The sequence below is a fragment of the Lycorma delicatula genome, chromosome 3 (genome assembly GCF_047948215.1).
Source record: "Lycorma delicatula isolate Av1 chromosome 3, ASM4794821v1, whole genome shotgun sequence".
NCBI lineage: Eukaryota > Metazoa > Arthropoda > Insecta > Hemiptera > Fulgoridae > Lycorma > Lycorma delicatula.
In genome coordinates, this window is record NC_134457.1 from 126200774 (window position 1) to 126225426 (window position 24653).

The 24653-nt window shown below is 30.6% G+C and overlaps 1 protein-coding gene across 5 annotated transcripts in view; it reads left to right on the forward strand.

The window, feature by feature from the left end:
* Positions 1 to 24653, forward strand: part of Frmd5 (FERM domain containing) — a 253350-nt gene that overhangs the window by 208882 nt on the left and 19815 nt on the right. For 4 of the 5 annotated variants that reach the window (XM_075360522.1, XM_075360520.1, XM_075360524.1 and 1 more), the window contains 3 exons: positions 14366 to 14380; positions 17287 to 17375; positions 19169 to 19386. In XM_075360522.1, coding sequence (XP_075216637.1) covers positions 14366 to 14380; positions 17287 to 17375; positions 19169 to 19386 — 322 coding nt within the window. The remainder of the gene's footprint in view (positions 1 to 14365; positions 14381 to 17286; positions 17376 to 19168; positions 19387 to 24653) is intronic. The other variant, XM_075360521.1, reaches the window with a different exon arrangement.

Here is a 24653-nt window from a genome sequence, read left to right on the forward strand (position 1 = left end):
TGCATTCAACTGGAGCAAAAGTTGACCAAAAGTTGTCCTTTTTGGACCAAAAGTGTCCAAAAAAGCCCAAAAGCCAGAAGATTTGGATTTTGAACTTTTTCGACAGCTTTTCAACAGTATTATCATAAGTGATACTTATTTTCATTGGTTCCAGAGTTACAGCCAAATAAAATTTTAATTAATGAAATATTTGGGTTTTACAAGGCGAAGGCACATCGGTTCAAATTTGACTTCATTTCCTTTTTTTAACTTTTTTTCTTTAATTTAAATATATTGATTTAATAATATTTGTTAACCTCTGATACAAAAAAATGTTTACAATAAACAATAATTCAATAATAATGATTAAAAAAATTAAAAATCTGAAGTTATTAGTGAAATAAAATTTGATGTACTTTTAAAAATGTGTACATGCAATTTAATAGGCGTACAAGGAAGGCATGTGGTGTCCACATCAATTTTTTTTATTTTTATATTTTACATTACCTGAAAGCTTTTGTATTAACACATTGTGGACTAGGTTTAAATGACCTTCATTTACCCTAGTTCCCGGGCATTTAAACCAGGATCTTTAAAATTATGCATGCATTTAGAAAAAAAATCATACCATCACTCACCATTGTCCAAATTCCACGAAACCTGCTGAAAATCATGAGGGGAGGTTCTAGTATTGCTTCAAGGTGTGGTGGTACTTCTGAAAGCAGCTTCCTTTATCTGGTATCTGGAAAAACTTACAAATGTACTTTGTTTCTTTTCTAAGTTTTTTGCAGCACATACTCTACATGGTCTTGTAGGATATTTTTTCCTTCCAGAACTAACAATAACATCAAGAGCTTGTTTCTTCATGTCACCACTCAGTCTATATAGGAAGGAGTCACTAAATGGGACACGTTTGGTTGGTTAGGAAGGACCTGGACGAGCACTGTAAATGTCTGAATTGGAGTCAGAATCTTGTGAGGTTTCCTTTAGTGTTGGTATCCAATTTTTTGCCACAGCCAAAAGAAAGTTCTTATATGTAATTTTTTTTGGGGGGTTCAAACAGTTGTATATTCTGAATAAATTGAAAATACCACAGTTTATTAGGAAGAGAGCCACCGTCTTGTACCATTTTCTTTTCTTTCTCATAATTGAGTATTATGACAAGTATTGATCTGCACGATCTACATCTTTTATTTGTTATTTTATTCTAAAATGCATACAGGCTTGGATATTTCATCTCCTGTTTTACTGTCCCTTTTATCAGTTGTTTTCTGTTGACTACCATGGATTGTTGAAATCATTCTGATTTCCCTTTTTTTTTGATCTCCTTCTTTTTCCACCTAACAAGTAGCACATCATCCTTACGGATAAATGTGGATTCTCCTTTTTCCAAGTTTTACAATTTAGCTTTCAAAGTGCATGGTAAACCTCTATTAGCCCTTATTCTTCCACAAACTCTGCTTTTATTTTCTAATAACCTGTCAGCAGTTGAAACACTGTTGTAATAGTTATCTTGGTACACGTGATGCCTTAAACCAAGATCACAATGAAGGACAGAAAGAATAGTTTCTTCCAATCTTTTACCTTCCCCAATGTACAATTCCATCTTACAAACATAACCTGTGTCACTTTCACATACCATTAAGATACCCCATATTTTATAATTTTAGCAGGATTTTTTGTTCGAAACCGCAGCCTACGAACCATTAGAACTAATAAGTTCTTGAAAAATATAAGACATGGCATGAGAGTTACCAATGTACTAAACCTGGTGATTCTCATGAACGGTCTTTTGACAAAACGAGACAAATCACAAGAATTCTTGCAAGCGGTGCACAATGTGTTAATTTATGTATGGAGAAATTCTCCTACTGCATTTGTCTTGATGACATGAGGTGCATTAAATTTTTTATATTTCTGTTCTTTTTTTTCGATGGCTGTAATTTTTAATTATAAATTAATTTATTTACCAGAGACACCTTCCAGGATTGCTTTCTCTAAGAGTAATGATGTTCATAAAACAGTCACTCCATATTGTTATAATATAACAGCTATGTTGTTCATTATGAATATTTGTGATTATTGTTTTTATTTTGATAATAGAATCTGCATTTCTGTTTTAAAATAGAGATTTTATATGTGTGGCTGTTTCTTGGTTTCATCATGTACAAACATGGCACTAAAGTAATCCTATACAAATCACTTATTTCCTTTTGGAAAGCTTATTAGATGAGTGTAATCTGATAAAATTGGTTCATTCTAGTAGAACAGTTATAATATTATCTGTTAATTCTGGAAGTTGAAGTAATTATTGTGAAATAATTCACAATATAATTTTTTGATATTTCAAAAATATAAATGAATTTTATTTTTCAGACTAACATCACAAAAAATAAAGTCAGAAAAATAATATAATGCTTTTATTTGTGAATATGCTCTCCTAAAAGCAATGCTTAATTACATGTACATAAACATCCCAATTACCTGGTAAGATTAACATAAACTCAAAATACTAGTAAGCTCAGAACCTCTAACACATTATACCAACTAGCTGAATATCTTATCTAGACCAGTACCAGTTTTGAATTTTAATCTTAACTTTTTCATCTTTTCAACAAATTTCTCATCTTTTTAACTTAGGCTTTGTGAAAACTACTATGCCTAGAACTAATTCATTTAATGAAGCTTAACTTTCAACCTTACTTATATCATATCCTGACTAATTTGATTTAGATTATCAAATCAGAATTAGAGATAATAACTGATTATCTTTCTTTTACAGTTTAGGATTCATTTCTTATTTTGAGACTGATTTTTATGATGTAGTTATACTATGAGGAGGGGCTTATTTAATTCACTCAACACTAGTGAGGTTATTGGGGTTAGAACTTACATTCACTGTTTGTAGATGTCTGTAGTTCAGTGGAAACTAAAAGAATATATTATTACAGTTCTACTTAACAAAAAACTTTGATTTTCATCAATGTTATTACTCTACTTCCTACAAACAAGTGATTTTGATAAATTAGTCAATGGACAAGTCAGTACACCTACAACTGTTAGTCCGGGAGGCCGTGACAGTTTTCGTGACTGATCTTCGCCCCACTTCGAATTATTTTTTTCTCATTTTACTACTAGTATACATGATCAAAACAACAGTCTGCCATCCGAAAACCCCAACAAGGAAAATTGGGAAACTCGCAAAATTTTGGAAAATTTGACTTATTTCGCCCTTGATAAAACTTTGTGTACATTTTGTCTAGATCATATACGAAGATATTTTGACAGTCTGCCAATCATTGTGTGCAACATAAGCAGTCTGCCACCCCTTTGAATACGAAAAAATTAAGCAAAATATAAACTTATTCCGCACCACTTGTAATTTTGATATTTTGTATTTGAATATATTTGAAAGCGTATGATAACAGTCTGCCAAGATTTTTGTACAACAAAACCCGTCTGCCAAGCCGATAAAGGTGTGATGCAGCAGCAGCGTTTCAGCATACATGAGTAGCGGCGATTCACCTTTATCTAGCTGACAGACTGCTTTTGTTGTATTGGATTTTTGGCAGACTGGCATATTAGTTTTTCACATTCATTGAATAATTGTTTATAATAATTTGACCCATAGCATTATGAGTGTACGTAGATTTTCATTGAAATAACTTGAGTCGTTGAACTCGATTTAAAATTTCCGTTGCTCTATCTTGTATTTGATAGTAATGAATTAACTATGTTTGAAGAAGCATAGCATTATTATGAATTATATCTAGGATTTTTTTAATAATAAGACATTAAACTTTATTAATATTACAATTTATTTATAAAAACATTTCTGAAATGGAATTAAAAAACAGATGAAGTATCTGTGTCATATTCTGACGTTTCTTCACAGATGTCTTGTTCTTCTTCTTCTTCTTCCAGATTACTTTCATTATCATCTTCATCCTCGTCATCTGAAGATTTAGTAAGCTCTTGACTCATTGGAACTAAACAGTAAAATATAATTATCAATTTTAACATGAAAAATGAAAAAAGGATATGAATTGATATTGTATGCACAGTAGTTTTCTCACCTTCAGGTTCGTCCAACTCATTCTGAATGCTTACTTCGCTGACTGTTTGAGGAACTTCATCTCCTTCAAACCATTTGAAAATGTACTTATTGTCAACTTCTTCCCAACCATATTCAACTGGAGAGAACTGTATAGGTACTGATAAATGAGAGTGCCTCCAAAGATGTGAAATGTACCCTGTTCTTTTCAAATGCTGTTCTAATTCTAACTGACAAGGTGGCAGCGTTGATCCATCAATGTTCTTGATAACAGTTGGAAACTGTTCTTTATTATAAAATTTGTAAGTCTTATTGAATGCGGCTACACGAGCCTCATTCACATCCTGAATTTTTTTGAAACCGTAAATCTCACAAGTATATTCTTGTATAATTTCAAAATTATCTTCAAAAACGTTGTTTAGATCACTAATTTTGATGAAAGCATCAATATATTTTTCTGATTTCTCTAAGATTGTAAGCGGTCTTTTCTTGCCTTTGCGGTAAAATGCAGGGTAAAAATCGCAACCAGTGAATGCGTGAAATGCTGGCAGTGCTTTGCTCAAGTTCTCTCCTAGTTTATTGTATAATTTGGTTACATTGATGAACCTTTGATGATTTCCAACTCCTAAATGCATCCATATTTGTAATTTGTTTTTGTGATACTCCATATTGCCCAATAAAATTATTAAAATATCGGTATCGGAGCATCGAATAACTACATTAGAATCATAGTCTATTGCACATAAATTATGGACAATTTTTGTGTCTGCTTCTTCATGCAATGAACAAGTATATTTACTACAAAGCGACTTTACAATTTTTCTATTTATAACTTCATATTTGTAGCATTTGTCATAATTTATATAAACATTTTTAACACCTAGAAAAGGCGCATAATGATCATTTTCCCAATCTTGTATGAAAAATTCTACTATAGCTTTTTTGAAGTTGATATTTTTAAGCTCAGCGTGGAAATTCGACGGCGCTCTTTGATCCGATCCAGTTATGTGAAAAACATGATCTTTCGAACCTCTCAACAAATGTTCAGTATCCTTGATGGATGGTGAAAAATACTGATCGAAGTTAATTATTACCGTACTAGCATTTTTTGATGCACACATCTTGAAAATTTTTTCTGATATATGACCAAAGATTAAGGGAATTTCCCTCATTAAATGAAGCATAAAGAAACCATCATAGATATACGTATCAACATTCTGTGGTTGATCATGAGCCACACGTTTTTCTAAAATTTTAACTAGAATAGATTTATCAGTCTTGCAAATTGATCCATCTGCGTGACATAATGAAAAAGGCATTGGAGTAAGAGGATACATTAAAACCTTATCAATATCTAAGGATTTTTCCAAAGATATTCTCAATAATTGTCCAAACAAATCACGTTGCATGCGAACTTCGACAACTTTTCCCGTGACAGCAATTTTTTTTTTGGGAACACAACTAGCAAAATTGAGAATCTTATTTTTTTTTTATAGGCAGTTCAAATCTCTGTTCATTTTCAAAACATTCTTGAATGAAGTTTTCTCTTTGCTAGTTTCCTTTTATTTCAATATTAATGAGAAAATCTGCTATATCTTCATTTGCCGCTTGTCCAGTAGAAATATTATACAGATAATTTTCATTAATACCTGGAGAAAATGGATTTATATTCTGACGTATATTATTCAGAAGTTTTTCAAGTTGCCTTTCACTAATTTTAATTCTTTCTGGCTGAAGATCTGCAGTAATATCTTGTCGACATTTCAAACCAACTTCATCTAAGACGTGACTAATGATCGTTGTTCGAAGGCTGTGACTTTTACACCATCGCTGTCTAGCTGAAGCTGAATTGGTTAAATTAATAATACCGGTAAGTTTATTAGCAGCATCGGCGTTTATCGTCTGTTCCAATGTTAAATCGATTGGTTGAGCGGAAAAATCTTTTTCTGTTCTTTTGATGCCAAATGATCCTTTCTCTAAATCCACTCGTAAACCAGGATGAGTTTCATCTACTTTTATAAGATTATCGTAATATCTAACTAAATATCTTGAATAATTATGTTGATTAAATATGAAAAATAAGTTGGCAAGCTTGGGTAATACATAGATAAATAATTCTAAATCCCGCATTCGGATAGACCAATTCAACATGAAATAATACTCAATAAGTTGACAGAATATCATGTAAAACTGCGGAGTTTTACCATGCTCGCCTTCGATTGTTTGTTGTGTATACTGCTGATATTCACTGAATAAATTTTCTAGTCTGCTGTTACTTATTTTTGGCTTTTCAGATTTGGACATCATAAATTCTTCTAAGTATAATTTAACTGCATTTGGTATTTCAATACTATATTTCTGAGAAAAGCTTTCAAAATGAAAAATTTTCATTGCTAAATATACAATTGGATATAATCTTTTGCATCTATTAAAATGTTTACCCTCAATGAAACCATTCATAGATCCACTAGCTAATAATTCGGAATTAATCATTATAGTGCTTATTCCACAATTGTTGATAAATTTACCAATTGCTTTGAAATATGCAAGCATTACGTGAAATGAACCAATGTGTATGAATAAATTTTTATAATCTCCCTTTTCAGTACTCTGAATTTGAAGAGCTACTTTTGCTATTGCTAAATCATACGTAACTTGCATATACTTTTCTCCACATTCTTCAGCGATTTTCAAGGCTTGTTTCATTGTTTCTAGTACTACAGTATTTTCTGTTGGTGACTTATTGATCGATGTTAAATATGATACTCTTTGCATGACAGATGAATCTTGATGAATTAAACTATTATACCCTACCCACATTGGAGTCTTTGGCACTTTTAAAATATGAGAAATAAGCCAAGAAAAATTCAATTGTTGCAGAGTTGGTAAATTACTTGCTCTTATAACGTGAAGAGGGTGATAAATAGGATACAGAGGTTCAATCAACTTGGGTTTTTTCGTATACGGCTCAAATTCAGGTGTAATTGCATCAAAAGTTCTCCTTCTTCTCTTATTCGATGAAGAATCAGTTTCAATTCCGATTTCATTCCTTCTATTTTCTGCATTGATTTCAACAGAAGCACAAACATTTTGAAAAATTATCCCAACCATATCATGAAGAGTGTCCTTTCCTGTTCTAGTATCAACAAATCTATCAAAGTTGTTGAATGCCACACCTGTGCACAAAGATGATGTTTGTAAAATATCTTCGGGACAAACTGATTCTTGACGAGTCGATGTAAATGTAGCTTCCGTTTCTAATTCTTCTAATACTGTATAGCTACAACAGTGGCCGTATCTATTACATAAATTTACTATCTATTTACTATTAGTTAAGCTTTTCAATGCCAAACCAAATGAAATATGTTTAGATGGTTTTACATTACCATTTGTAACTGCGTGTATAAGATCTGATGATAAAGATTTGGATATTCGCTTCGTTTTTGAACTACTTTTTCTACGATACGATGGACCGCTTAAAATAATATTATAGAAGTTATCTAAGCACTTAGGGATGTCACATTCTCCGTTCATCAGATCTAATACATTTAATGGATTTGGCAACTTTCTATGCTTTATACGTTTGATTTCATCTCGTAAAATGAGTGCAGCTTTCTGCAATATATTTTGTTTCTCAAGTGAATTCAAGTCACATTCTTTGATAAGAATCCCTATATAAGGCTTAATTATCTTGCGAGTATTCATTTTTACAATAGATACTTTCTTCGGAAATTTTTTCAACAATTTATCTTCAAGGTGAGAACGCGCTATTTTATCATCTAGTTCCAATTCATTTTCGATTCCCTCATTATTTAAGGCTCGGCTGTAGCTATCTTTGTATATTGTTTCTAGAGCATCGAGTAAATAACTAACTTTCTTTTGAATGATATTATCTTCAACAAAATCACAAACTTCTTCAAAAGCAATGTTGTGGGCATCGTGTTTAAAATGCCAAATCGTTCTTTCAGTCTCTTTTTTATGCAATTTTTCTAAATTGTGTTCATAATTCCTTTTACAGATCTTATGATAATAAATTTTTAAAATCATTTCATCTTCTGAAAGAGCCGAATCTATCTTATTTACCAAAGCCTGATCATCTAAATTCTTAGCTGTCAATATCAAATCATTTATCACCTCTCGTGAAGTAAACAAACTCAAATTCTGCCAGTGACCTTTATGAAACTTACGATGTTTATCGCAAATTATACATACGTTTTCAGAATTTTCTTGGCTTGGATTTTCCATAATGATTTATCCACATTTTCTCCCTCTTCCACTATTTGCTCACACTCAACAGTATTACTGAAAATAAAAGATAGTGAAAAATCAGAATATTGCAATTAGTCATAAGAAAAGAATTTTGTACAGAGGAACAATTACAGAGAGTGATAGAAATTACTGAATACCATTCAACCTGTAGCACAGGCCTTTGTAAATTATATAGTCAATAAGGCTAAGATTAAATTGATATTGAACTTACTCTGCTGAAGTTGATGGTATACACTCGACGGACGCATGTTCACTTGATTCAATCTTGCTATCACTGAAAAAATAATTAAGAGTCATGAACTATTAGTGAGAAAGAGCGCAAAAAAGCGATGAGATTAGTTTGCAAAACTAATTCATGCCTTCATGCCATTTGGTAATTCTAGTTAAGATACGAACCAGAGTGAGGAAGAAAGATGGAGAATAAGGAAGAGTGAGAGAGAAAGTGAAAAAGAGAAAGCTAAGGGACGCGGCAGGGAAAGCGAGGAAGAGAGTATGAATGAGACAGAGCGAGGGGGAGAAGAAAAAAAGCTAAAAGTAATGCATAAATTGATTCATGTGAACTTACTATGTTGAAGAATTCGATGCCGAATCACTTCCAGATAACTTATCTGAATTAGTATATTTTTATTTCACTGCGGTAAACTGACGGTAGCATGGTACGTGATATTTTTGACTATCATTCGCAACAGAAGGAAGAATAACTTCGGTATATTGCAAACCATGATTTTTGCGAACTTTCAGAATAAAATGTGCTTTCTCCAATGTTTGATCACTAAAATCTTTCAAAGCACCACTTTTTTTACTACAAAATACGCACACTGACATTTTTGAATTTTTGCTTTCGTAAACACGTGTTCGCTTGGAAACTTCCAAATGCTAACTACCAGACGGTCGGGCGTCGGTACAGGTAAGCGGCCGCGTCAGCTGCCTATTTCAAACACAATAGAGACCCAGGTAAGTCCGCCAGGTATACGAAGGGTCCAATTCACGCAGGCGCGTAGAAAATCTATATGCTAGACCAAGCGCACAGCTAGCGCCACATTTGAAAGTTATATTCAATATAATAATCAATGCTTATGAAATTTTTATAATTATTCAAATTAATTAAAAGATGCAAGAGCAACGGTAATTTTAGATCGAGTTTAACGACTCAAAATTTTTCAACAGTTATTTCAATGAAAATTTACGTAGGCTCATAATGCTATCGGTCAAATTATTATAAACAATTATTCAATGAATGTGAAAAACTAATATGCCAGTCTGCCAAAAATCCAATACAATAAAAGCAATCTGTCAGCTAGATAAAGGTGAAGCGCCGCTACTCATGTATGCTGAAACGCTGCTGTTGCATCACACCTTTATCGGCTTGGCAGACGGGTTTTGTTGTACAAAAATCTTGGCAGACTGTTATCATACGCTTTCAAATATATTCAAATACAAAATATCAAAATTACAAGTGGTGCGGAATAAGTTTATATTTTGCTTAATTTTTTTGTATTCAAAGGGGTGGCAGACTGCTTATGTTGTACACAATGATTGGCAGACTGTCAAAATATCTTCGTATATGATCTAGACAAAATGTATACAAAGTTTCATCAAGGGCGAAATAAGTCAAATTTTACAAAATTTTGCGAGTTTTGCAAAATTCCTGTCGCTTGTTGTTGTACAGGCGCGCCGGCAGACTGGCACTAATAATGTATGTGTATAAAAAGCATTCAATAGGCAAAAGATGAAGCGGTGCGAAATGAGTCACTTTTGACTGTCACGGCCTCCCGGACTATGTGCATAGTCTGAAGTAGCTACTATTTTATATAAATATCAGCTTCAGCCTTATTACTTCTGATTGATCTTACCTTACATAACTAATCTATGTATATTGTTATTATTATTAAATCAATCAGTTGAATATCTTTAATACAACAGGAATTAAAAACATAAGGAAAAAACTCTTTTACATACTTTAAATGTATGATTAAAGAAAATTGAAAGTTAAAAAAAATAAACTGTGGAAAACGAATAAATTTTTCTTATCAAACATTGTTAAACAAATTTGTTAACTGAGAGAAATCTCTAATTTGTCTTTGCTATCTTTATTCACAAGATGTAATTAGTTTTATAAATAAAAAGTTAAAGATTGTGCCATCTCTAAATCAGTTTCCTTTTTTCTTAATTTTATAAACTCCTTTTCACAGCTGACTGGATGGATTCCTTCATTACATTTTGTAATCTTTGGTGGAACTCTGTATCATTATCTTGTCTGGAATCTGTCCATAATTGTTTTCTTCATTTTGTTTTGAAGTGCTGAATGTAAAACTAAAAACATATACATTTCCTTTCTTACACATATTTCTGTCATTTTAACATACTTGCATTACTTTACATCTTCATAATATGTGGTGACATAGGCTTTCATTTAAAATACTGCTTTCACAAACACTGATGTCATTTATCATCTTTACTCTGTAAAGATGATAATTCATGTATGCTAAGAATCCTAGTTTTATAAACAAAATTATTCTAAATGAGTACAAAATGATTTGATATGCACTAAATACAAAAACAGTGCTGGTGGTTGCTTATATAATTGGATAAACAAATATCATTTGTGATATGCATTAGAATCATAAGGAAGCCATTTATCTCATTACCTTCTGTAGGTAGAGAAGGGAGAATTCCTCTGCGTAAGATTGTGAGGAAGAATACAAATTTAACACATGAACAACAAATATAATAGTTTGATAATAGTAAAAGTGTCTGTTTAGAGTTATTCAATGTAGAGAGATGTCTTTTTCTTTTACTTGAAACATGCTTTAAATTTTTGCACTTTATTTCATTAGAACCTCCATGAAGTATGAGATGATCAATTTCTCTGAGTTGGTTGATATGTATATAATGTATATATTCATATACTTATATGTATATATATATACACATAGACCTTTTGCTACTTGATTCTAGCCTTAAATCAACACTATACATCTTAATGCAAGAAATATTATAAGAAATTAAAACCCAGTAATCTTTCTCTACACCTGATCGATACTTATCTGAGATATAGAAGTTTATGTTACTGTTAGATTCTTTAACATGACAGAATATTATACATCAAAATGTTATTTTTTACTTCATTTGTATAATAGTACATTAACAAGAATAATTTAATTTTACTGTACAGTACAAGCAATACACTTGTCATTTGAAAAAAGGTCATGTACTTTTCTTTGTTTAAGACCAGGAAAATGTTTATTTCCTTTCAAATCCCACATTTCCCCTGACTTCATAATCATGAACTGAGTATTCTGCATCTGCATCTTGCAGCAATATTTAAAATTAACTTGGATTTTCTGAAGGGCTTCAGTTATTGGTGCTTTACTTGTTTAAATGCAAAGTTTTGTTGGTTAAATAATTTTAAAAGATCTTGTGATAGTCAGTTTCAGTGTGATAGGCAGCTCAAAATAAAAGTACTTTTTCAGCTTTAGAAAAAACAGAAACTTTTTTGCATTGAACTGTATACTATAAAAACATTATTACATTTTATTCATAATTTCAATTAAAAACAAATAAAGAGAAGTGTTGTAAAGGAAAGAACAATTGTCACTATAACTGCTGATAAAATCTATGCCAGTGTTTCTCAATATGGGGGTCGTGAAATTAGCTGACAACTGTACATAAATAATAATGAAATCATTTTATGAAAAAAAAATCATTATTATAAGCATTTTACTTACATTTATAAATACACTTGTAAAAAAATAGATTTGTTTTATATCTAAAAAATAGAATGAAATGGTTGCATTTGTTTTTCATTTTAAAGTTTCTCTATTCATGGATCTATGTTAGAAACACACAAAAGAAAATTGCTTTCAGGTGATAAAAGATGATTCCTATATTTAGTTTTTAGCCCAGCTATGGAAGAAAAACTATTTTCACAGAGGTAAGACCTGGCAAAAGGGATTAATATTTTCAGTGCTTCTGTGACTAAATTTCCATATTCACTTTGATGAGCAAGCCAAAACATGTCTAAATCTTGAAGTATACTTGAAGTATCTCGTGGCATTTAAAGTAGCTAAGATGTTCAAACCCTATACAATTGAAGAAAACCTCATATTGCCTGATATAATTGATATGTTAAGTGGAAGAAGCAAAAAAATTGAAAAGAATTCTGCTTTCTAGAGACACAGTATCAAGGTGAATTGATGACTTGGCTGCTGATTTTCACAATCAGATAATTCAGAAAGTGAGTTCAAGTGAATTTTTTTTATCCAGTTTAAAGAATCAACAGATGTGGCAAACATTTCTCAGTTCTTATGTTTTGTGAGATATGAATGCGATAAGGACAGATCAGTAAAAGAAAATATGTTGTGCAACTCAAAACTGGTGATGCAACACGACGATATCTTTTTGATGTTTTTTATGAAACTACTAAAAATATAGCATAGATTGAAAAAATGTATTGCAGTATGTAGTGATGGTGCAAAGGTGATAACAAGAAAGAACAGTGAATTTCTGAAAAAACTACAAGATCATCTTGTACCAAGGGTAGAACGAATGCATTGCTTCCTTCAGAGACATGCTCTTGCCACAAAAAATATGCTGGAAAATCTCAAACAAATTCTTTGTAAATCTGTAAAATGGTTAATTTTATTAAAAGTTGACCATTACATAATTAGCTGTTTGCTAAACTATGTTATGAAATGGATGAAAAGAAAAAAATCTGTTCTTTTCCATGCCGAAGTCAGATGGTTATCACAAGGGAAAGTGTTAATTTAATTATTGGAATTGTGAGATGAATTAATAATATTTTTCCAGGATAACTTGAATATGAATTTACAAGGATGTGATAAAAACATTTAATTTATGACAGACAGACAATGTTCATGCTTTCATTAAGAAGCTTGATATCTGGGTTATTTGCCTTCAAGGCAAAACTTTTTATATGTTTCCACTCACTTCCAGTTATATTGAGAAAAATTTGGATGAAGACACTATTATTCACCACAGTTTGGATAGCATGAAGCTGCATTTGTATGAGCTAAAAATTCAATTGGTGGAGTATTTCCTGGAAAATAAAAATGATTTTTCGAAGAGATGGGTATTAGAGAAAAATGTTGTTGCATCTGCTAAGTTAATCAGTTCAGATTCATGACCACTTATCAAAATCTGTGTTGATAAAACGTTACAACTACAATTAATTCATATCTGAAGATTTAGTTATGTTTTGGCTTGCTCATTGAACGATGGAAATTTAGTCATAGAAGTATTGAAAATATTAATTCCTTTCACCATGTCTTATCTCTGTGAAGGGTTTTTTGTGCTTGGTTGCACTAAAAACTATATAGGAATTGTTTCTTATCACTTGAAAACAATTTGTTTTTGTATGTTTCTAACATAGATCCACAAATGGAGAAACTTTTAAATGAAAAACAAATGCTACCATTTCATTAATTTATTTTCTTTACATGTGTATTTATAAATGTAAATAAAATGTTTTTAATTACTGATTTTTTTCTCATAAATGATTTCATTATTGTTTACGTGTAAAGTTGTAGGCTAATTTTGTGATCACCACATTGAAAAATGTTGGTCTAAGATGTAATATGATATAAGTAGACCTCTTTATTTTTTGCCTTTAACTTTAATTTAATTACATGCTTTTATAAGACCATCTAATTGTCATTTATAACCATAGATGGACCATACAAGATGAAAAACATTTGTGTTACACCTGAGATTGTTCAATTTTTAAAAGCATTTAAAATTTTTTTTCATTTTTACTTAATCTAGAAATCATATTGGAAATTTCAATTATAAATTCAATTTAAAACTGAGTTAGTAAAAGAATTATGCTTATGCTGATTTAATATTGATTTTTTAAATTACACTTATTAATCTATTTATTATGAAGTCATTAATGTGTGTAATTTATTGTTAAGGCATTGATAACTAATCAGAGTATTATTTAATATTCAGAAAAAACACACTAGTAGTAATTATTATTTTCATTTTTTGCTCTTATTAAAATCAACTAACCAGATCTTTTGTTTTGGTTTTGTTTTCTAACAGGATCCTAGAACAAAGGTATGTATTTTTATTTATCTATTTTTAACATTCATTATATTTTCCAGAATTTATAAATGTTGATTTTGTATAATTTTATTATTTGTGATAGATGATGTCATTAATTATTTTTTGTTTGTTGTTTATTATTTATATATCTATTGAATATAGTAAGCAATATAGTAAGCACTATAGTAAAGCAATTTTGTGAACAACCCTAAAAGTCGTTCTTATTACAGCAAGTTGAACCTATGTTTCTGCTTTATAACTTGCCCTCTAACTAATTTGCCCTTCGGTGATTGATTACTAGTTATACCCATTGTTAATCTAAGAATTTTTTTCATTGCTGCTTGAGGTATAGCCATAATTTTCTTGAAGTATAATTATATCATCAGTATGTCTTATTTATAACATATTTCTTAAAATCTTCTAAATAATCTTCACATGGTTGCAAGATTTCATCCATTTTTTACTTCTGATTCTGTGTAAAGCCAATGAGTTACATTTACTTTCTGAATTTAAGCTGCCAGCTTATTATATGCTGTTAACGTACAATTAATTCCTGCCCAAGCCAGACAGTTATCTTTTTGTTCAAATTGTTTCCTTTTAAAGAGGAAATATTAGCTGTAAGCTGATTATGATTAAGTATTGTTTTCCTTCTTTAATATTATTTAAAATGTGGAAGCTTGGTTTCACTGAATTCAATGAGTTATAGCAGTGTAAAGATATTTTGAGTCCCTGTAACCTAGTGGCTAAGATAATGGCATTGATTTTAGTGTAAAGAAATTGTTCGAGCTTGGCTCTTGAAGGTTTAATAAATTTACTGACTTTTATAAGATAAACAGTAAACAATAAACAATTAAAGATTTTATAAAAAGATTTAAATTTTATTTAATAATGCTTACCCAGGCTTTCAGATCCCTCTCTCTTCAACAGGGAGGAACTAATCCCATTTAGTAATAATAATAATAGTAATAATGATTCTTTTGAGAAAATTTGTCACACTAGGATAATTAGTACAAAATTATAAATAGAGAATATTTTCTACATTTAGATTTTTTCATACTGAAACAATGTAATTATTTATTTCTATTTTCTGTTTTATTAATTTATTGTTCTATTTATAATTTTATTTATCTATCAGTGTATTTTTTCTGTTTTCTTTAATGTACTTTATATATAACAATAGAAAGCTGCAAAATAGTCTGTGAATTATTGAAAAAAATTTCTCTAAATGTTTATTAAATGTGATATATGTTACTGATTCCTGAGAAATCTTTATCCCTGGTTTTGTACTTCAAGAATCAGCTATTCCAAATCATACTTGTTGATATTGCTTTCTATTAATTTTTTATGTTACTAGTTGAATAGAAAAAATTACATATGATTATAGAAATGTATAAGTAAACTTTCTGAGAAGTTAAGCTGAAGCTTAGAAATACTGTTTATTCATTTTTTAATAAGAAACCATGATGCTTTGATTATCTTTTCTTTCATCTTTTCTTGAGTGACTGAAAGCCTTGTATGAAACAGTTTACTTATACAAATCCAATGTAATATGCCCTAATTGCAACATAAACTTTCACAAATATTGTTAAGATTCCTTGTTAACTAACTGATGAACATGTAGTTAGTTATTAAATATATGTAATAAACTTAGATTTACATATTTTTATCAATTTTACATGTTATTTTATAGTGAGAGGAGATCAGCTTTAAGTCATACATACAGGCTAAAGATATTTATAAAACCATATTACCACCGTAATATATCATCAAAAAAAGTGTAGTACTTTATAAAGCTATAGTACTAACCCAAATCAGGGCGTTCGTCTTCTGTGTCATTCCACCCTTTCCTTACTCTATTCCTTCCTTTGATAAGTACCATGGAAATTGAGTCAGCCATCCTGGTTCCATCTGTGTTTTCATGCTGGAAATTTCCAATGGTTACTGCTGAAGTGGTAACTACTGCTACTTTCTGCCATCTATGTATATTTTATTTATTTTTATTTTTTTGTAACTTGTATAATTTATTAATGAATGGAATTTTTTTCTTGCAGTTTTAAAAAAATATAAACAGAAATCCTGTAATGTGCTTGCTGTTATTTTGCTTAAATTATAAAGTGTAGATTTAAATTTACTTGTTGCTTAGATTTTATGTGGTTACTTTAATAGATTTGTATGATTAGTTACTGAAATTATTATTTATTTATGGTTATTAAAAAGTTAATACTAAGCCATTAAAAGTTTTCAATTCTTTAGAATTTAAACTTATTTTGTGCAGTCATAAATTTTATTTGGTATTTAATTTATTTTCTTTGTTTTTCTTTTTAGGAAGAATACAAGGTTTTTCTTTTTATAGAAAACCAATACCTACCACCTACCTCCAAGAATCTGTTTTGCTAGCCTTACTTTACAGTTCCTCACCTTATTAACTAAACCTTTACTTGTAAATACATTATTGTTTTATACTTTATGGAATCAATACATTTCTATTAGATTTCTTGTGAGTAAAATGATAATATTATTTTCTATGAAATATTTTCACTAGCTTTTGTTTACTATTATATAATACTTTTTTTAAAGTTTTTATTTATTATTAAAAATTATCATTTATAAAAAATAACTATTGCAGCCTCTATTCTACATGATTTGTGATCATTATGGTGTCTTATTTTACACTTTCATATGAACTGGATATGAGTCTAGGAATGAAAGAACACAAAAACTCTTGTGATTGAGGTACATAGGATTATATTTGCTTCCATATATAATCTACAAACTGCATTACGGAAGCCTTTGATAAATTTTTTGGTAGATTTAATTTATATTACAATTTAAGTACATAATTTTTTATTTCGTTATTCATATTCTTAATTAAAATTATCATAAAAATATCTGTAATGGTACTTGTTATTTGTTTATAGAAAAAACATACAGTGGGTTTTAAATGTCCAACTGGTGCAGCTTGTCGACATGTTTGGAGATGTGCCATTGAACAGATGTTATTTTTTACGTAAGTATATATAGTTTTGCAGTTGTTTATTTAAAATTTTCTATGTTTATACATTTATAATTTCATAAAATTATTTAAACTGTTTATTAACTTTTCAATTTACAATAAGAGAAAAAGAAATGTATACCTTTTTTCTCTTTGTATGTTTCTACTATTGTTGATAGCACTTCTAAATACTGTTGATACATATTATGGACAATCTTCTACATAATTTTAATTTTCTGGATATTGCAATGTAGTAGATGTTGATTGTAGATATTGCAATGTAGTAGCTTTTGATTTATTTGTAGACCTCCTCACTTTTAATCATTTTTATAATGAATGCTCTAACAAGAATTTTTTTTATTAATTTATTTAAGGTAAGCATTATCAGGTTCTGCTGATTGTTTAAAAATATTTTAATTTTATCAGAAGTTAACAAATAACCAAGGTCAAATAAATGTTTAATGAAGTAATGATTTTATGTGATCTATACTTGTTGGATTATCTTGTTTTATTTTGTTTTTATTGGAGTTAAAGTTTTGAACCAATACAGTGATTTAATGGAAAACTGTGAAATTAATTCTATTCTATCAGGGTTTTGTGCAACTATGTGTTGTAATAATATGATAGATGCTGTAGTATATTTTAATTATTATTTTTTGAAGATCTAGTGTGAATTCACATTATTTGGATTCTTTTGATATTTATTATTTTTTGGATCATACATAGTGAAGAAGAACTTCTACTTTGAACAGATTTAACTTTGCCCATTGAAAGACAAATGTTAAACATGTTATCATTAATTGTGATTTGTTTTTTAGTAGCATTTCTTTTTTTGTTTTTGTAAAAAACAAATCTTTTGGCCATTGTCAAAAACCTTTTTTTTGTTAAAACTTTTGACCATTGTCAAAAGTTAAATAGTAAAGCAACAAGTTTTCAAGTTTGTAAAGCATGCTTAATTTTTTTACTCATTATTTGTAAGTAAAAGTAACTGTATAAAAAAGCTTATCAATGAGAAAATAAATAAAACTTTCCGTATGTTGTTCCTTGTTCTTCAGAAAGTAAGTCCTTGAAAATTGTGCATGGTGGGAAAATTGGTACGTACAATAGAAGATTGAGCAATAGAAGATTTGCACATTCTATTATTAAAAAGTAATAATTTAAAATATTAAACTTAAAAATAATTTAAGCAATGAAACTAAAAGTGAGCAACATTCACATGTGTGCAACAGAATCTAATATGACTCTAAAAAGTTGGTATTGTAGGTGTCTCTTGAAGTTGGATGTGCTTAACAACAACTAATTTTGGTTTAAAAAACAGCAGGATAGTGTTTAACAAAAAATAAATAATTAGTTTAGTCTAAACAAGGCAGTACTAGACTGGAATTAAATTTCCCACCTACTCCTGCAGCAACAGCTAATTTTTTTGTACATACAGAATTTCAAATTATATATTACTTACTTTTTGAAAAATATAACTAACTATTTTAATTCAATATGTATAATATTCTTCTAATTTCAATGTAAGTCCAATATAATAAAATGACTTGTATACCAGAAGTAACAAAAACTTTAAAACATATTAAAAAAGGGTGTGAAGAAAATAAAACAGATAAAAATATACAAATTGTAAATTTAATTACGAATATTACAATAATTTTAATAAAATATTTTGGTGTCATAAACGTTGCCTTAATAGCAATAATGATAAACCTTTAAGTAGTAGAAAGGTTTGTTTTTAAGATATAAGAGGATGATTGTTAGTCTTTTATGAGTTAAAAGTTGACTTTAAAATATTTGCTTTTGTTCAGGTTACCATCAAGTTCAGAAGCACCTAGTGTCGTTTCCGGAGGAAGTTTTTTCTCTTGGGGAACAAAGTTCCGTTACTCAGGACGTGTTGAACGTGAAATTTTAGAAGATATTGGTCCCTTAAGGAGAGAAGAACCTACAATCAACAGAGCTTCTAGTCTTCGGAGAAAGGCTTCCAGTGTTCCTGCTACACCATCAACACCTATTGCATCTGACCTTGGTTTGTTTTTAAATTATCTTTACTTAGTTTGACTGGTTATTTATTCACGAGATGTTCATACGATTGGTGTTTTAATAATATTATTGCTGGATTTGAATTCTAATAAGGCTTGGCATTTTTCATACGCTATAAAATTTCCATATCATATTCTAATGCAAACACTATGTCTGGCTGATGTATAAATAATCTCGGAAAAATGTAGGTAAAAGGAGAGAGATATTTATTATTAGTTTGCCATATTTTCAAAAAAGTCTAAAATTTTTTAAAAGTTTGAATACATATGAGGGGGTACCCAAAAAAAGAAAATTATTTATTTAAATTTTTTTTATTTAAGAAAATATCTTGAAGATGTCAGTTCCCTTCAAATACTACATTAGTAGTATTTTGAAGAGGATTGACAAAATATTACATTAAAAATACTATCCCTTTCAAAATACTACATTAGCGCATTAGATGATATGCACTTGTCCCAGTTTTTCCGCTCTTCAAAATATTTTTATATTCTTCTGAAATAATGATGAACCAGCGATTTTTTTCTTAACCTCTTGTAAGTTCTGAAAACGCTTTCCCTTTAGGGTTTTTCATTTTTGTGAACAAGAAGAAGTCATAGGGGGGCCAGGTCAGTGAGTAAGGGGGTGAGAAACCATCATCATGCTGGTTTTCATAAAAAAACTGATTGATTTTCAATGCTGTGTGGGCAGGCACATTGTCAAAATGAAGCAGCCAGTCCCCCAAATTGCCACAATTCAGGTTGTTTTTTTCTCATTGCCTCATGCAATAGTTTCAGCACTTCCAGATAGTAATTTTGGTTCACCATGGTTCCCTGAGCGACAAATTCAACATGAACAACTTCTTTGATGTTGAAAAAATAAATCATCATGGACTTCACTTTTGGTTTCACTTGCTGTGCTTTTCTCGGTCTGGGTGATGAAGCTGCCTTCCACTGGCTGGAATGCTGTTTTGTTTCAGGGTCATAGCCATAACACAAAGATGCATTGCCTGTTATGAATTTAAAAAAAAAATCCGGGTCAGATTTTTTTCCTCCGTTAAGCCACTACTGGCTAGGAATGGAGGGGGTGGTGTAGCAACCTGACATGCTACGAGGTGGGATCTTCTCCCCTCGGGGAGGGAATAGAGATGTGCCTGTTCTCTCACCTCCTAGCATACTCTCAGATGGTTTTCTCTCTGGTCATTGGAAAGCAGTTGTAGAACACTTTGCCATAATGCACGCATCTCATGTTCAAATCTTCATTTAGGATTCTTTGGTATGAACTCCAGGAAGTTCCAGTCATTTCCTCCATTTCATTGATTATTCTGGGATGATCAAACATGATGGCATTTCACACTTTTTGAACATTTTGGTCTGATTTAGAGATTGAGGAGTGATCTGAATAGGGTTCATCTTCACATGACATTTGACTACTTCTGAACCAGATAAATCATAAATTCTTGCCTGTTTAAAGCTTCCTTCCCATAAGCTTTCTCACGCTTTGAAATTGTTTGTACTTCTTTAACAGGAAACAGAATTTGATGTTGGCACATTGCTCCTTAAAGTTTTCTATCGCAAAATCACTAAAAAATATTTTGCAGGCTTAAGAAAACAATCAGTCTACCTACTGTGATGGTTTCTCATGAACCACTACTTGGCCAACTGACCAGGAAGAGGTCTAATAAACACATCTAGCAGGAGAGGGCAGCACTGCCAACCCACTTGGTTTACAGAAAATGATTTTTTTTTTTGGGTACCCCCATACTGTGGATCATTTAAACTGACTAAAAACTCTACAAGCATCGTTGGCAGAAAAGGATTTTTATTTTAATATAAACTTTATGAAAATAAAAACACTTTTGAAAAAAAAATTAAATGTTTTATTAAAATTAAAAAAAAAAAACATTGCATTTGACTGCATCAAAACAAGGCATTGAAAAATTAAAATTTTCTTAGCCGATTTCTGTTGGTGTTAACTGGTAACAGAATAATTGGTAACTGAATGTTTGACCAGTGTCACATGCATGATTATTATTACAATGTTAGATACTATTATTTTTTTTTTTGTCTTCAGTCATTTGACTGGTTTGATGTAGCTGTCAAAGATTTCCTATCTAGTACTAGTAATTTCATATTTATAATACCCCCTACATCCTACATCCCTAACAATTTGTTTTACATATTCCAAACATTGATTTTTACCATTCTCTACATTTCAAAAGCTTCTAATTTTTTCTTCTCAGGTACTCCTATCATCCAAGTTTCACTTCCATATAAAGCTACGCTCTAAACATATACTTTCAAAAATGTTATCCTGATATTTAAATTAATTTTTGATGTAAACAAATTATATTTCTGACTGAAGGCTCATTTCGTCTGTGCTATTTGGCATTTAATATTGCTTCTGCGTCGTCCATCTTTATTAATTCTACTTCCCAAATAACAAATTCTTCTACCTCCATAATCTTTTCTCTTCCTACTTTTACATTCAGTGGTCCATCTTCATTATTTCTACTGCATTTCATTACTTTTGTTTTGCTCTTGTTTATTTTCATGTGGTAGTTTTTGTGTAGGACTTCATCCATGCCATTTATTGTTGCTTGTATTAACTGTTTTGTAAATGTTCATGTTAGCCTGTAAATGTTAGCAATTGTTTTTCTACCTCTGTACTGGAACCCTAATTTTTTTAAAATGCTGAACATTTTATTCCAGTCTACGTTATTGAATGCCTTTTGTAGGTCTGTAAATACCAAGTATGTTGGTTTGTTTTTCTTTAATCTTCCTTCTACTATTAATCTTAGTGCTAAAATTACTTCCTTTGTTCCTATACTTTTCCTAAAACCAAATTGGTCTTCTAACACTTCTTCCACTCTCCTTTCAATTCTTGTGTATAGAATTCTAGTTAAGATTTTTGATGCATGACTAGTTAAGCTAATTATTCTGTATTCTTCACATTTATCTGTGTTCCGACTTTCTTTGGTATCATGATTATAACACTCTTTTTGAAGTCTGATGGAACTTTCCCTTTTTAGTAAATATTACACACCAGTTTGTATAATCTATCTATCATTTCCTCACCTGCAGTGCACAGTAATTCTACAGGTATTCCGTCTCTTCCAGAAGACTTTCTGCTATTCAAATCTTTTAATGCTCTCTTAAATTCAGTTCTTGGTATTGTTTCTCCCCTTTCATCCTCTTTGACTTCTTCTTCTTCCTCTATAACATCATTTTCTAATTCATTAACTCCGTATAACTCTTCAATATATACCACCCTCCTATTAACCTTTCCTTTCGTATTATAAATTGGTGTATTATAATTGCTGTGTTTAACACATTATTAGATTTTAATTTGTGTACTGCAAAATTTTCCTTAACTTTCCTGTATGCTCCATCTATTTTACCAATGCTCATTTCTCTTTCCACTTCTGAACACTTTTCTTTAATCCACTCTTCTTTCACTAGTTTGCACTTCCTGTTTATAGTATTTCTTAATTGTCGATAGTTCCTTTTACTTTCTTCATCACTAGCATTCTTATATTTTCTACGTTCATCCATCAGCTGTAATATATACTCTGACATCCAAGTTTTTCTACCAGTTCTCATTTTTTGCCTAAGTTAGCTTCTGCTGATTTAAGAATTTCCTTTTTAACATTCTCCCATTCTTCTTCTACATTTTCTACCTTATCTTTTTTACTCAGACCTCTTTCGATGTCCTCCTCAAAAATCTTCTTTACCTCCTCTTCCTCAAGTTTCTCTAAATTCCACCGATTTATTCATCTGACACCTTTTCTTCAGGATTTTAAACCCCAATATACATTTCATTATCACTAAATTATGGTCGCTATCATGTCTGCTCCACGGAAGGTTTTGCAGTCAATGAATTGATTTCTAAATCTTTGCAACGATGATATAATCTATCTGATTCCTGGCTTTTTCCACATATATATTCTTCTATTACAACTTTTAAAGTGGATGTTTGCAATTACTAAATTATACTTTGTGCAAAACTCTATAAGTCAGTCCCCTCTTTCATTCCTTTTACCCAGCCCCTATTCACCCACAATAATAATTAATTTCCTTCCTTGCCTTTTCCAGTGCTTGCATTCCAATTGCCAACTGTTCTTAAATTTTTATCCCCTTTTATGTGTTTCATCAATTTCTTTGTATACATACTCTACTACCTTATCACCAACATGGGCACTTGTAGGCATATAGACAGACGTTAACAATATTCGACTTAGGTTCTAATTTAATCCTTATTACAGTATGTTGCTATGCATTTTGAAATACTCTATTCTCTTCCCTATCTTCTTGTTCATTATGAAACTCACTCCTGCCTGTCCTTTATTTGAAGCCGTGTTAATTATTCTAAAATCACCTGACTAAAAGTCGTTTTCCTCTTTCCACCGAACCTTGCTAATTCCTACTACATCTACATTTAATCTATCCATTTTCTTTTTTAAATTTTCTAACCTACCAACCTTTTTTAGACTTCTAACATTCCACGCTCCGACTTGTAGAATGTTATTTTTTAATTTTCTGGTGATCCCCTCCTTAGTAGTCCCCACCTGGAGATCCGAATGGGGGACTAGTTTACCTCCAGAATATTTTACCAAGGAATGTACCTCCATCTTTATTATATGAAAATGCAGAGAGTTACATTTTCTTGGAAAAAAAGTAGCTGTAGTTTTCCATTGCTTTCAGCTGCACATTACTCAAAGACTGAGTGATCTTGATATGGCTGTTTAAGTCCTCCTGACTTACGCCCTTAGCAACTACTGAAAGAGCTGCTGCCCTCTTTCATGAATCATTTCTTAATCTGGCTCTCAACAGACCAAGACAAAAAAACTCCGATATGGTTGCACCTTTGGTCCAGCTACCTTGTGTCACTGAGCACTCAAGCCCCCACACCATTATCAAGGTCTCATGATTCATAGTTACTATTGTATATTTTATTTTCTTTGAAATTATATTGTCTAATAATCAGTGTTTGCAAATTATTAAACGTTAACTTGTATAACTTATCTTACACATTTCATTTTTTTTTTCACCTTTTTACCTATATAAGTTTAATTTAATATACTTTAAACTATGGGAATATGTTTTACATTGTAATAGTTAAATCTTAACTTTTAAAGTGTTACTGAAATTTTCTTCATTTTATAGAAGGCACAGAATCCACTTTGTGCTCATGTGTTTGCTGATCATTTGTCACTGGAATGGTTTCAGTGACATTTGGTAAATCCTACAGGATTTTAGAATTGTTACAAACATGTGA